This window comes from Hemiscyllium ocellatum, chromosome 2 (assembly GCF_020745735.1).
Source record: "Hemiscyllium ocellatum isolate sHemOce1 chromosome 2, sHemOce1.pat.X.cur, whole genome shotgun sequence".
NCBI classification, from domain to species: Eukaryota; Metazoa; Chordata; class Chondrichthyes; order Orectolobiformes; family Hemiscylliidae; genus Hemiscyllium; species Hemiscyllium ocellatum.
Genome location: NC_083402.1, coordinates 81,276,570 through 81,291,137, shown reverse-complemented (window position 1 = coordinate 81,291,137; position 14,568 = coordinate 81,276,570). Strand labels below are relative to the sequence as shown.

The 14,568-nt window shown below is 38.2% G+C and overlaps 1 protein-coding gene across 2 annotated transcripts in view; it reads right to left on the bottom strand.

Annotated features, from left to right (window-relative positions):
* The window catches only part of pcsk5b (proprotein convertase subtilisin/kexin type 5b), a 227,813-nt gene that overhangs the window by 73,048 nt on the left and 140,197 nt on the right, over positions 1-14,568 (bottom strand). For both annotated transcript variants that reach the window (XM_060837841.1, XM_060837851.1), the window contains exons 8-9: positions 10,237-10,449; positions 3,431-3,531 (exon numbers count right to left, since the gene is read on the bottom strand). In XM_060837841.1, the coding sequence (XP_060693824.1) occupies positions 3,431-3,531; positions 10,237-10,449 (314 nt within the window). The remainder of the gene's footprint in view (positions 1-3,430; positions 3,532-10,236; positions 10,450-14,568) is intronic.

The following is a 14,568-nucleotide window of genomic DNA, read 5'->3' as shown; positions in this document are numbered from 1 at the left end:
GTAATTATGTCACTGCCGCAACTAAGTGCTTAGTGCCACAGACACTGCACCTCCTGGTCCCACTGCTGCATCCGTCCTTCGCCTCCTTCCACATTTGGACCAAGACTGTAATGAAGTGTCCAACTGAGTGGTCCTGCTGGAGCCCAATCTAAACATCAATGAACAAATTACTGGTGAGCAGGGCCCATTTGATGCCACTGTTGATAGCACCTTCCAGCACTTTGATGATTGAGGACAGACTGATGGGAAAGCAATAGGTCAAGTTAAATTTATTCTGCCTTTTTTGTGGACAGGATATACCTGAGCAATTTTCAAAATTGCTGAGTGCATTGTAGCTGGATTGGATTATCTTGTTTCGTGCTGCAGCTACTTAGAGACTGTCTCAACACAGAAACAGACCCTTCAGTCCAACTCGCCCACATTGACCAGGTTTCCTAAACTGAACTATTCCTATTTGCCTGTGTTTGCCTTATATCTCTTTAAATATTCCTTATTCTTGTACTTGTCCAATATCTTTTTAAATGTTGTAATTGTACCCACCTCTACCCCTTCTACTGGCTGTTCATACAATATATGTATCACCTTCTGTGTGAACAAGTTGCCCCCAGGTCCCTTTTAAATCTTTCCCCTCACACCTTAAATGTAAGCCCTCTAGTTTTGGACTCCCCTACACTAGGCAAGAGACCTTGGCTCTTCACCTTGTTATGTCCCTTTTGATTTTATAAACCACTCAGCATCCTACAACTCAGGAAAAAAGTCCCAGCCTCTCTAACACAAACCACCCAGTCTCCGTAACATCCCTGTATATCATCTGTACCCTTTCCAGTTTAATAACATTCTTCCCATAGCAAGCCAATCAGAATTGTATGCTGTATTCTAAGTGTGGTCTCACCAATGTCTTGTACAGCTGTAATGTAATGTTCCAACTCCTACACTCAATGTTCTACTGATGAAGGCAAGTGTGCAGAATGCTTCCTTCACCACCTTGTCCACCCGTGATGCCACTTTCAACAAACTATGTACCTGTACCGCTAGGTCTCTGTTTGACAACACTCCCAGGGCTCTATCTTTAACTGTGTAAGTCCTGCCCTGATTTGTCTTACCAAAATGCAACACCGCTCACTTATCTAAATTAAACACTGCCTGTCACTCTTCGGCCCACTGATCCAGCCTATCAAAATCTCATTGAAGAAAGTGATCTCATACAATGTCCACTACACCAACAATTTTGGTGGCATCACAAACTGACAAACCATGCCTCCTATATTCTTATCCAAATCGTTTATTCAAATGACAAACAATAGTGGGCCAAGCACAAAAGTCTTCAGTAATACAATTAGACTGTTGTTGAGTCCATAAGTTTGGTTTGAAATCATTTCTTTATATGAAAATATGTTTAAAAATGACTATCAAGCAATCATGCTGAACAAACATGTGGCATTACAAATAAGTGCTTGCAATTGCATGTAAAAAAAAGGTGAGGGGTAACATAATGAAGGGAAGTTAACAAGGCAGGTTGGATCATGAAAAATATAGAGGAACTTCAGGGCACATGTCCACACATTCCTGAAAATGTGCTGGACAGGAACGTAAAGTGGTCAAAAAGATACACAGGATATTTGATTTTATTAATTGAGGCACGGAATATGACAGCTGGGAGGTTATTTTGGAATTGTATGAAACAGTGGTCAGGCTACAGCTGGAGTACTGCATTCAATTCTTGTAAATGCACAACAGGAAATTCACGATTACATTGAAGGCATAAAAAAATTTACAAAACTTAACTGAACTGGAGAATTTTAGTTAACATGGAAAGATTATTTATAGGGTCATGTTTTCTTCATTAGAATAGAGGAGGACAAAAGAAGAGCTAACTAAAGTGCGTAAAATTATGAACAGTCTAGACAGAATGGCAAGGAAGGCCCTAATCCCCATGCTTTGGGAATCGATCACCATGAGGCATAGATTTAACGGAAGAGTCATTAAGTTCAGAGATGACTGGAGGAGAAATTTCTTCATCCAGAGGACGGTGGCAAACCAGAACTCACTGCGTGAAAGACTATTGGAAATCTTAAACAAATATTTGAGCATACACTTCATGTGCTGTAACCTTCAAGGCTACAGAGCTAGTAAGTAGAATTAGATTGCATGGCTATTCATCAGCCAGCATAGAGGGGCCTCTTAATGCTGCATCTTTTTTTTAATCATTCTGTGATTATAAACAGAAAAACTGATCTTCCAAACAAAAGTCTTTATAGCAGAGTCCTCTGGAAATGGGAAGGATAATTGCTGCATTTATTAGAGCAAATCAAACAGGAGAAAAAGCACTTTTTCAATACAAATCAGTAGAAGTAGATTGCATGGCAATGGTTAATTGGGCATGCAGAGGATAATAAACCCTTCATCAAGCAACTTCAGAAATAAACTTTAAAACAAAATGGTAGGGTGGGAAGAGAGTGGAGCTTTAAAAAAAAAGTCTAGCCAAGAAACACAAGAGAAAATTAACATCATATTTCAGCTAGGAAAGGTGATGTCACCACTATGATCTTTTGGATTCTGAAAAGCATGCCTGCATAAATTACAGTGCTATTACAACCGTTACATAATCTGTACTGGATTCATGCACAAACAATTCACCTGCCAATAGTCCATCTCAGAACGCATTTGCTTTTCTCATGTGCCAGCTAGAGTTCAAGCAGTGATTAAATCAGCATTTTTTCCCCAATTCAAAGTGCATGACAACCCAGGTCAAAGAAAGGCTTTAAACAATTCAGCAGATAGCCCCACACTGCCAAATTCTTCCATGACTCCAGTACTTCATGTGGAAAATCTTTCATAAAGACACTTTAAATAAGATTAAAACATTTTTTTTAAAAACAGTCTGAAGTAAACTTGATAAATCCAATGCTTTTTTAATACAGCAGCTTTTAGTGAAGAGAGAATTAACTAACTGTATGAGTCTATTTGAGAAATTTGGCTCGATTTACCTGTTGGTTTGGCTAGACGCCCAGTTGAACAAATAACTACACAGGTCTTGCTTGGTAAATGCACAAAAGCAAAAATAATCATTAGTACATACATCAGGTTCCTTGTAGCGTTCTTCAACAGCAAAACCTAAAATAATTGTGAAACCCTGTCTCTCTTTTGGCGTTGATCTTCAGCAGTGGTCTAATTTTCTTGGGTGGAGTAGCCTCTCAATTAAATCAAATATATCCATGTACTCAGCCAATTCCACTCATCACAGCTCACAGCATAAATATAGTAGCTTGAAAATATTTTAGGCATGCCAAAAAAGTTCTTGCGAAAATGATTAAGGTGAAGGTGTTTAAAATTTATCTAATTAAGTTAATTCAGTTGAGCTTGTCAGCTTTCATTAAATTCACAGAGGAACCATTTAACAGAAGTGGTCTCGAAATGAACTGGAGCTTACTTTGCTTCCAGTGCGAGTGCAATAATCCCAGCAGCCATTGGTGCCGAAGCAGATGTTCCAGTGTGACTATCTGTACATCGCTGCCTGAGGTCAGTTGTGATCTGAAAAAAAAATTGTCCAAAATAATTTAATGAAACAATTCCCTGTTACATTTTCTAAGCCAAATAAATCTATAGCTGCAGTAAGTTAAATGATAATTCTCATCCAGTAGGGTGTAAACAAATTTGGTATTTTTGACATAGCCTAAAGTAAACTATCAATTTGAAAACTATACACAATTTCAGGTAACCAAACAACACAGCGCAAAAAAGAGGTAGGGTATGGAGTTCCATACACTGCCCTCTTCCTAATTTCACTGGTTGTAACATGGCTCCTGCAGGAAGGAATATTGGAAAAAAAAGCATAGTTATGGAATTTTTATTTAAACCACTAAGGGGGAAATTGATGGAAGCATAAAAAGTTTCTATTAGTATTAACAACATGCTTGTGCTCAAAGGAGTGCAAAATGAAGAAATAAAACAAATATATAATTTAAACATTACAGTAACCACAAATGTCAACTGTACAAAACTTAATGGGGGATTGTTAACATCATTATTAACGGTTTGATTTGCCCGGTCAGCTTGATCCAAGCCTACAGGTACTAGTTCTGTATAAATCTATGAAAAAAAAGTTCAAAATAATAGAAATTATGGCATATCCTTGCGAAATAGGATTACAAATTTTAAGAATTGAACATTTCTCAAATATGAGCCAGTGTTTCATTTTTTCATTTCCACAAGCTGGGTTTTTAAAAGGATATATTTCCCTGCAAACGTGTGGTACCATAGTTTTACCAGACCTTAGGGACTGCAGTCTCATTAGAATGAGAAGCAACCGGTGGTGATTTAACCTGAGGATCACCAGACCTCAGACGAGGGAAGAGGCTGAGAAGGAGTCCTTCATGATAACCACAAGCTGGTGATGGGAAGTGAATCCATGCTGTTGGTATCACACTGCTCTGCAAACTGACAATCAAGTCAACTGAGCTAAACCAATTCCCTCTCTACAAATACAGTTGTGTTCTAACTAGATTAATTGCGGACTCTGCATTTTAGGCTGACATGAACAATAACAAACTGATTGAATAGTTAATCTGAAAATTAAAATATAAAGCACCAAGACTGATTAAACATCATACAGCTTTTATAACAGATTTTATTTTGACGCTATTAAAACCGCATCAAAAAGTTATGCAAATTTGTTGAGGTGGCATTGGTGGCTCTTTTCCTTGTTCAGTGAGATTTCTTATGACAATGGTGCTTCTCTATTGGAGCTCGCTAAGGAATTCAGGATGTGTGTGTAACGGTAATAAATGGCCAAGTTACAAAGATGTGTAACTTAGCAACCCCATTACGTTTAATATTCTTCCTATGATTCTGCGACACTTGTCCTTAATAATTAAGCTTTGATGATTTGCCATCTGTTGACGGTAAACTTTGATGCACTATGTACAAAGGAGGATTGATGGATATGGACTCCACTAGGAGAGTTTAATGAACCAAATTGCTTAGCTCTGTCTATAGCCTGCTGAATTTGGTATTTAAGACAAAAGCTGCTCCGTCAACTAGTGTCACTTAGCAGTACTGCCTCTTAAGACAATACTCTCCATTGAATCAGTATTGGTTTCCTAGCAATGAATGATTGTGGGATTAGGCAGTTACAGATTATGTTGACACCTAATTGTTCTGCTAATAGGTTTACAGATAGCCAGTTTTGGAATGCTAAATTTTGTTTTTAGTTTTTCCTCACATGGCTTGGAAGGCAGATATTGTATGACAAAACTGAAAAAGGCTTTAACATGACAAAATCTTAACTTTACAGGGAATGCTGCAGGAAACAAAACTTCTGATAGAGGTATTATTCAAGTTGAAGTCAAGTGGTGAATTCCCTCTTCAGTTGAAAAAAAATCTAGAAAACTGGATGAATCAGCATCTCAACATTTAAAAAAGGGTGCGCAGGAGATTAACTGGAATGGCAACATAAATCCCACATTTCTGATATGTGGAAAAACATGAATTATTCTCTTTGTAGCAAACCAGGTTTTGAGGAGATTTAGTAGAGATATTTCAAAATATTGAAAAATCTTGATTACATAGATGGTGATGGGGGAGGAGTGGTGGGATTGAGGGGAGGGGTGAGCAAGGTGTGTGGGATGTGGTTGGTGACAATTTCCATTGGTAAGCAGGTTTGGTAACCACAGAACAGATTTCAGATTTAACGATAGGGAAGAGAAGGTGTGTTAAATTAATTGCACAGCTCTTTCAAAAGTCAGGTACAGACGTCGAGAAACAAATAGTTTCCTTCCGTTCTACACAACCTACTGAATTAACATAACTTAATACAATGGAAGACTGGCACCTCAACTTTGCATCTCTTTTTTTAAAAAAAGGGGTTCAAGTTCATGAGGTGAATAGCATTCAATCTCTGAATTTAATATATCAATCGCAAAGCAATAATTCAGGAAGAGCAGTTATTTAAAAAGGTGATAAAAATAAAAACAGAAGATAGAATCATAAAAAGTTCATAGCCCCTTGTTACTCTGCTGGTAAATAGGACATTTGTTAGTGTCTGATGCTGCTGTACACCTGACCAGAACAGTTAGCATGTTTTTTCTTTACAGGTCTTAACTGCCCTGTGTAACTGTCATCAAAAGGTGCAATTTTGATTTCTACAAGTGACAAAGTCAGCACGATATTTTTGAGAAAAAAAAGAGAACATCATTCCCTCCAAGTGCCAACCCTAACCCAACCTTTTGTATTAGTATTACTTGTTCACATTACAATCCTAGCTGCACAGAGTAGTACCATGTCAAACGTTTGTTGCTGACTGTTTCTCATGTCCTAGATATAAAGTAATTACACTCGGGAAATGCTATATCCAATCTCTATTTTTTTTAAACAGTTAAATGACCGTCTCAAACTCTAGCCCCATTTCTAGTTTTAGATCATTTAAGTCAACCTGTCAGACATGTTATGACACACCTCTGGAGCAGATGGGACTTGAACCCAAACATTTCTGGCTCAGAGGTGTGGCCACTACCATTATATTGCAAGATTCCCCATCCAATCTCTAACCTATTTTCCTAATCATACTGTTCAGAGATGTTATTAGACCTCTGGAGTAGTTGGACTTGAACCCGGATCTCTTGGTTCAGGAATAGGGACTCTACCTCTGTGCTACAAGATGGCCCATTCAATCGCTAACCCTTCGCTGAGCTAGTTACCTCACCTGGAGCAGCAGCATTGATACTTTAATTGACTCCAGCACTCCTGGATCAAGTAAGAAAATCATTAGTCAAAGCATTAGTTCCTAATAGTATAAACATTTCAAACAATAGTAATGGCCTTCTGATGAGGTACTAGAAGTATATCCAGTATGGTATCAATACATTTAGAAGAGATAAGATAACAAGAAAGTGGAGGAGGAGGAAAGTAAGAGGGGTAATAATAGCTAAGCATTTTCATGAAGGCAGAACTTGCAGAACGCAAGATTTATGGAAGAATTTAAGTTGCATGATCAGTCAATTATAAGTAGTTTGAATTACATATCAAAGCTCGCACAAAGGGCCTTGAATAGTGCAAACACTTGAATAGAAGTTATTCAAATGATTATGGTCACTGCTTTTTTGCACAAATGTTTGTAAATCTGTCTGACAAGAGGAGCAAGCACAATTTAACGTATGTTCCACAGACTAAATTTCTAAAGGAAAATCTCACAGCATGTGTGCACTATTGGGCTTCATTGCTCCAAAGGAGCTGTTACTGAATCATCAACTCAAGGCCCAAGCCTTGTTCCTACTGAGATCAGCTCTAATAACCACAACAGAAATGTTCCGATACAGCCAGCATATGCAGACCAAGATCATTAGTCTGGGATTCTTCAAAATAGTCCCTATTCAGACCTGCCAAGTAATCTGCTAGGGTAGTAAGAGTCCAAAATAGGTACAATTGTGTACACTTGGAGAAAGGTTAAAATAAACACATGGAGTAGTTATAACAACTTTAAAATGGTCCCCATTGAAGGCCGCCTGGTAGCTCAATGAGTAAAAGCATCAAATAACCAAGCCCTGAGACGAAGAACACAATTTTGATTTTCCAGTCATGCTGGGTTAGTCTATTCCTGCCAAGGTATGAGGTAAAGGCCGTATGGTTAGCTTCTTCATTCGAGTCAGGGGTTGAAAGTTGGCCGGGCTAATTTTGAATGTTGTCCCATAAAATAGCCATTTTCCCCTCATTGTGATCATTATTATCATTGAAGCACAAGTGTTCAAAGAAAACAAAAATAACTTTTTTTTAAAAATACTCTGATTTCTATCCCGAGGAAGTCTAAGAGATTACTCTCCAATTTATGGAGACTTCAGGATAGTGGTATGGGGTTAGAAGCCGGACATTCTGTGCAAGCCTCACACATCAACATTATCTCAGTCGAATGAGATACTGAAGGGCAATATCGGATATCAGGACTGTATACAAGTAAGAAATTAAGGTCATTTTGAGATAACTGACTAAAAGGAAAAAGAAAAATTATTTCACAGAAACAATTCGAAACAACTTAGCAAACACACTTGAGGGGTGGTTCTGGGCTCAACTATTAAGCTGCGTAGTTTTGTCCTGATACAAAGATGCAACTTTTTCAACTTAATTAGGAATTCTTCTCATGTATCCTTGCACAAAGGAATCTATAAATCTCTGTCATTTTGGAATGATTTTGAACCTTGGTAAATATCAGATTTCATATCCCATATTGTTACTGCCAATACTGAATGCTTTGCTCTTGCATCATTGTTAGGAAATTGTTACTGCTTTCAAAAGGGAATTGGTTAAGCACCTGAAGTAGTAAAATTTGCAGTGCTCCAAGAAAAGAGAGGAGCAGTAAACTAGTTGAGTTTACCTTGCAAAAAGCCAACACCATTCCAAAGGGCTGAAAGGCCTCACAGTACCATCGCAATCACCTACATCATTCATCTCCTTTAAATTAATTTATTGCACAGAACACTTTTGAGACACAGATGGGGCATAAAGAAATATTGAAATAATTCTTTTCACATGATATAGTTTCATCAGACTTCAAAAGAAGTCTGCTACAGAAAGGACATTATTAAATTGGAGAGGGTTCACAAAAGATTGAGCAGGACGTTGCTCAAACTGGAGAGGTTGAGTTATAAAGGAGAGGCTGAATAGGTTGGGAGTCTCTCTCACTGAAGCATAGGAGGTTCAGGGGACGAATTTGTAGAAGTTTACAAAACCAGGAGGGGCATAGATAAAGGTGAATAGCCAAGGGCTTTTCCCTAGGATAAGAGAGTTCAAAACCACATGGTATATTTTTAACATGGAGGACAGAAAGATTTAAAGGGAACCTGAAGAGTAACTTTTTCACACAGCAGATGGTGCATATGTGGAATGAACTGTCAGAGGAAATTGTAACTGAACCTGCATCGACCACATTTAAAAAACATTTGGGCAGGTACGTGAATAGGACAGGTTTATAGGGATATGGGCCAAACAGAAGCAAATGGGACTAGTTTGGTTTGCGAAACATTGCTGCATTGGATAAGTTGGACTGAAGGACCTGTTTCCTTGCTGTATGATTCTATGACTCTATAACTATATTGCCTTTTATATGATAAGGCATCTGTCCAAGTGCACTTGACAGAGGCAACGCAAAGCAAAGGTTTGATACTGCATCATACAATTAGGGAGGTGATCAAAAACCTCAAAGAGGCAAGATTTAAGAAATGCCTTAAAGGGGAAAAATAATGGTAAAGAAGCAAAAAGAGGATTAGGAAGTAAATACCAGACCTTGGGGCCTGAAGGCAGCTGAAAACACAGTGAACAATGATAGGGTGATGAACATCAGGGATATTCAAGAGCCACATTTAGATATGATGAGGTGGTGTCTGTCTTAGATTGGGGTGGACAAAAGTTAAAAATCACACCACACCAGGTTACAGTCCAACAGGTTTAATTGGAAGTACAAGCTTTCTGCCCGAGTTACCTGACGAAGGAGCAGTGCTCCAAAAGCTTGGACTTCCAAATTAACCTGTTGGGCCGTAACCTCGTGTCGTGTGTTTTTTCAAACTTTGTTCACAATTAGAGAAGCACTGTTCGCTAAGTTCACCTCTGATCTTTCAATTGCTACGCAGGATCATGCACTTAACTGCACTGGGACACCATTCTTTGTGCCTATTGCCTGTTGTCAGATTAATAATGAAGGCCAATCCTCAAAATAGATTGTGCTTCCTTCTGATAATATCAGGTGGCCAGCCAATATACTTAGTCAATTGTTTTATAGCTAAAATATACCCCACATGTGAGTGGCACGGTGGCAGTCGTTAGCACTGCTGCCTCAGCGCCAGAGACCTGGGTTCAATTCCCGCATCAAGCGACTGACTGTGTGGAGTTTGCACATTCTCCCAGTGTCTGCGTGGGTTTCCTCCGGGTGCTCCGGTTTCCTCCCACAGTCCAAAGATGTGCAGGTTAGGTGAATTGGCCCTGTTAAATTGCCTATGGTATTAGGTGCAGGGGTCTGGGTGGGTGCGCTTCAGCAGGTCGGTGTGGACTTGTTGGGCAGAAGGGCCTGTTTCCACACTAAGTAATCTAATCTAATCTTGGGTGCATCTTATTCTGCTGAAATTACAACTAACGCAAGACTACTTACGACAGTGTGGGTCAATCTTCAAATCTACACCTAAACTTTCAAATGAACAGATTTGGAAAATGGACATAGGATGGGCTCAGGGAAGAGTTGGAGAGAAAGAAACTTACTATTTTTCGATCATAAGACTCTCCACTGCTATAAGTAGTAGCAAGGGTTGATGAGCATTCCTCCAAGTACCAAGGCTTCTTCCCACTCTCAGCTGTACTACTAATAGAGATTGTATAGATGCTATTGGTATAACCATCGCAGGAACAGTGATCTCGGCTACGGCCACCATTACCAGATGCCCACACGTAGATGGAGCCCAGACCTCCACGGCCCTGTCAAGATAAGAACATTGTCACAAATTACTTTTTTAGACCAAGTTATCAAGAAATCAATGGTGGAACAAAGAGGACTACATTCTTCTTATGGCAACCTTACATTTCTGTTCATGCGTTTAAGATGAAAATTACCTTTGCAAAAAATTCTTGGTTTTTCACGTTTCTCATTTAAAATAATAGAGCAAACATCAATGTAAAATTAATTTGATTTTAACTTCAATAATAAAAGAACCTTGGTGAGAAGTGTACAGGATTAGGATTGAATCAGTTAGACATAGAAAAGCTGTTTCCATTAGCTGATGATACAAGAACTGCAGCTCACAGATAAGGTTATGGCAAAAGATTGCAGTGTGGATAGTATGGAAGAACTTGTTTTAAAAAAAAGTCACACCTGATAATTACCTGGAAGTCACTACCTTGGAGGGTAGTGGAAGAACAGACTATGATTGATGTCAGAACAAAACTAGTTAAGTACTGAGGGAATACATTATTCCACAGCCTTGAATAGGAGTGGAAATTATTCACTCTATAGGATTACTCTCTAGAGATTTGGTGTACACTCGGCAGGCCATATGCCCACCCTGCCAATATGACCAAGTGCTAGGAATATTCCAATCCTGTAGACTTGTGAAAAAAATTGTATTTTTATTTCATGAAGTCAACAAAGTGCTGTAGAAACTCAACAGGTCTGGCAGCATCTGTTGAGAGAAAGAATTAAAGTTTTAGTCCAATATGACTGTGACAATGCTGCCTGATCTAATGAGGTTTGCAGGATTTTCAGATTTTAGATCACTTAAAATATCAACTTAAAGGATGCAATTGTTTGAAAGGGTTAGTGCTGTGGAATGCATTAAATATAGATTCCAGCAGAACAACAACTTTGGATTTCAAAAGGAATAGGACCTAACTGAAACCTCCTCCAGTCTCAACAACAATGTCTCACATACCAATATAAACAACACCAAGTTGCCAACATCTACATCAAACTACATCTTGTTTAAGGCAAGAGCTGCTTCCCTTTCGACCATAAAGTGGTTTTCCTTTACACCACAGAGCAAGCAACCCTTCAAACCCACACTAGAAATACAATTTAGCAGCAACTGTATTAGATGGGTCTCATACCACAATGAGCTATGCAGAGGGTTTATCTTGCAGCAGGGGAGTAACACGTTGTCAGTGACAATCCAAAATTTAACAACAACCACAATGATTGATTTTACAGAAGACGGTGCATCATATTGGAAAGGAGAAATATGAATCCCATGAGAATTAAATACCAGCTTTTATGATAGGCTTATAAAAGACCATAACCAACTGATACAAAGAAATCATTGCAAAAGACCAGCAAAGTATTATATATGAACATTTCATATCCATATGGCAAATGTATTGATATCATCTACTGTCATATTCATCCTGGCACTGCATCTGCAGCAGACTGTGTTTTGAGTCATAAGGCAAATTTATAAAATTAATTGTCACTGTTCAAAGTAGATTTTTGGATTTATAAATGATTCATAATTGCAATAATTATTTTTCATTTTAACAGTGAAATTATTTATAAACAAGAACTTTAAAGAAAAATCAATGTCACAAGTTCATTGAAAGACAAGTATACACACAAGACAGACAGATGAAAACTGAGCTTTCTGAATGAACACTTTGTAGATGGAGCTTGGCAGGATTTTCCCATTCCTAGAAGTCTTTTTGTCTACCATCACTCTTATAGTAAATAAGGTTTGGAGGTTGTAGGCATTAAAAAAAAACCAAACAAAAATGAGGTCTGGCCTTTGGTCAAATATACCTAATCCAATGATGCTGAAACTGTTCGCTTTGGCAACTGAATCAATTGGAATGATTTGTGAATAATGGAAGTGACACCCAGTGCAGTAGGTGGTTGAAATATTGGCTCTAATTTAAGGTATACTGACTTGGTGATGCCAGAGGAGTGCAAGTATTTCCATGTCTGTTATTATTTCTGACAGCAGAGTGTTTACGCCTGTCACACTGTTGAAATGCTTTATTTTGCCCTGGCACTGCCAGCTGTCATCCTATGAAATACAATTTTTGTACATCAGTGAAGCTTGTAACAAAATAGCAATCCATACCTTCAGCAGAGCAGGCACACTGACAGGCCCTTTCACGCCAAGTTAATAGAGACATTGCTTCCAGCCTATTCCCACGTCAGCCACCTTGCCTCATATGGCTAACTAGTGCCACTGAAATATTTCTATTCTGTGGCATTGCTAGGAATAGAAGTAATACATTTTTGAAAACAAATTTTAAAATTAAATAAACAAATTAAAATTAAGAGACAGCAAAGAAAGTTACCTCAGAGTACAACTGGATCTTGACCCAATTGGCCAATGAGCCGAGGGGTAACAGGCAGAGTTTAAGTTTGACAAACGAGAGGTGTGGCATTTTGGAAAGGCAAATCAGGGCAGGACTTATACACTTACTGGTAAAGTGCTAGGGAGTGTTGCTGAACAAAGATCTTAGAATACAGGTTCATAGCTCCTTGAAAGTGGAGTCACAGGTAAATAGGATAGAATAGGCGGCGCCTGGTACGCTTGCCATTATTGGTCAGTGCATTGCGTATAAGAGTTGAGAAGTCATGTTGCCAATGTCCTCTACAGCTGCTAGGCTATTATTGAAATACTGCATGCAATTTTGGTCTCCCTGCTTTCGGAAGGATGTTGTGAAACTTGAAAGAGTTTAAAAACGATTTGCAAGAATATTGCCAGGATTGGAAAGTTTGAGCTATAGCTGAATATATGAGGGTTATTTTCCCTGGAATGTTGACGGTTGAGTGGTGAACTTATAGATGTTTATAAAATCATGATAGGCCTGGATAGGATAAATAGACAAGATCTTTTCCCCTGGGTGGAAAGTCCAAAACTAGAGGGCATAGGTTTAAGGTGACAGTAGAGGGTGGTAAGTGTATGGAATGAATTGCCAGAGGAAGTGGTGGAGGTTGCTACTATACTTAAAAGGCATCTGGATGCGTACACAAATAGGAAGGGTTTAGAGCAATATGGGCTAAAATGCTGGCAAATGGGTCTATTTATTTAGGATATCTGGTCCAACTCGTCCATGCCAACCAAAGGGTCTGTTTCTGTGCTTTATATCTCTGATTAAATCTAATTATAAGTTGTTGCTTATTATTACACAGTTCTCTGAACTACAGCTTGTGTCCACGTATCCTTTAGTGAAACAGACAGCATCAAAACAAGACTTGCTTTACTTCTGTGATGGCTTGGAGGTTATCGGTACAAAAGAAACACAATGAGGTCTGGCAATTGGTCAAATATACATAATCCAATGATTTAAAAACCTTTATAATCCTTTAAAATAGAATCAGTTTATTTATGCAAAATTTATTTATTCAATGTATCAAAAATATATTTGAAATTGATGATGCTTATGCACTTTAATAAATAAATCTCCTTCCACTCACATAGAACTATACAATGGAGGGAGGCTGCTCACGCGACCCAGTCTTACAGTAATGAGAGAGTTCCTTGCTCAAAAATCAGGCATCTACTTTTTAAAAATAATTTCAAGGTTTTTCACTTCACTGCCCAATGTAGAAAACCACTTCATGTGACGTGTGTGAAGCATTTCCTGATATCAGTCCTAAACCTTTAGTTTGTTTAAATAAGAGTCCCCATGTCCAACACTCATTTTGTTTTGTTTTCTGCACTGTTTCATCATGGTACAAGATTACACTGAAAGATCATAATCTTTCAATGTTTCAAGTTAAGTTTCTCCAATTTCTCCTTACGTCTTAGTTTTTCAGTACAAGGATCAGCCATGGTGCAAATACCTTTCTCATGCAATTCAAGAATTATCTTGAATCCACAATTTCAAACTGAACAAATGGTCTTCCATAATTGATCTCTACGAATTCTCTCTTCGTAAATCTGTGTTGATCAAATTATGCTGCTTTATGGTGTAAAACTACCTGTTGGGGTTATCATTAAGAAATGTAAAAAATAAAGAGATTGTAAGGATCAAATGTTGGTCAGATATAACAATTTTACATAGCATGGAATAGAAAATTTCAGACATGAAAAGAGATTAAAGATTAATAAAAGACATCCTTCAGAACCCATA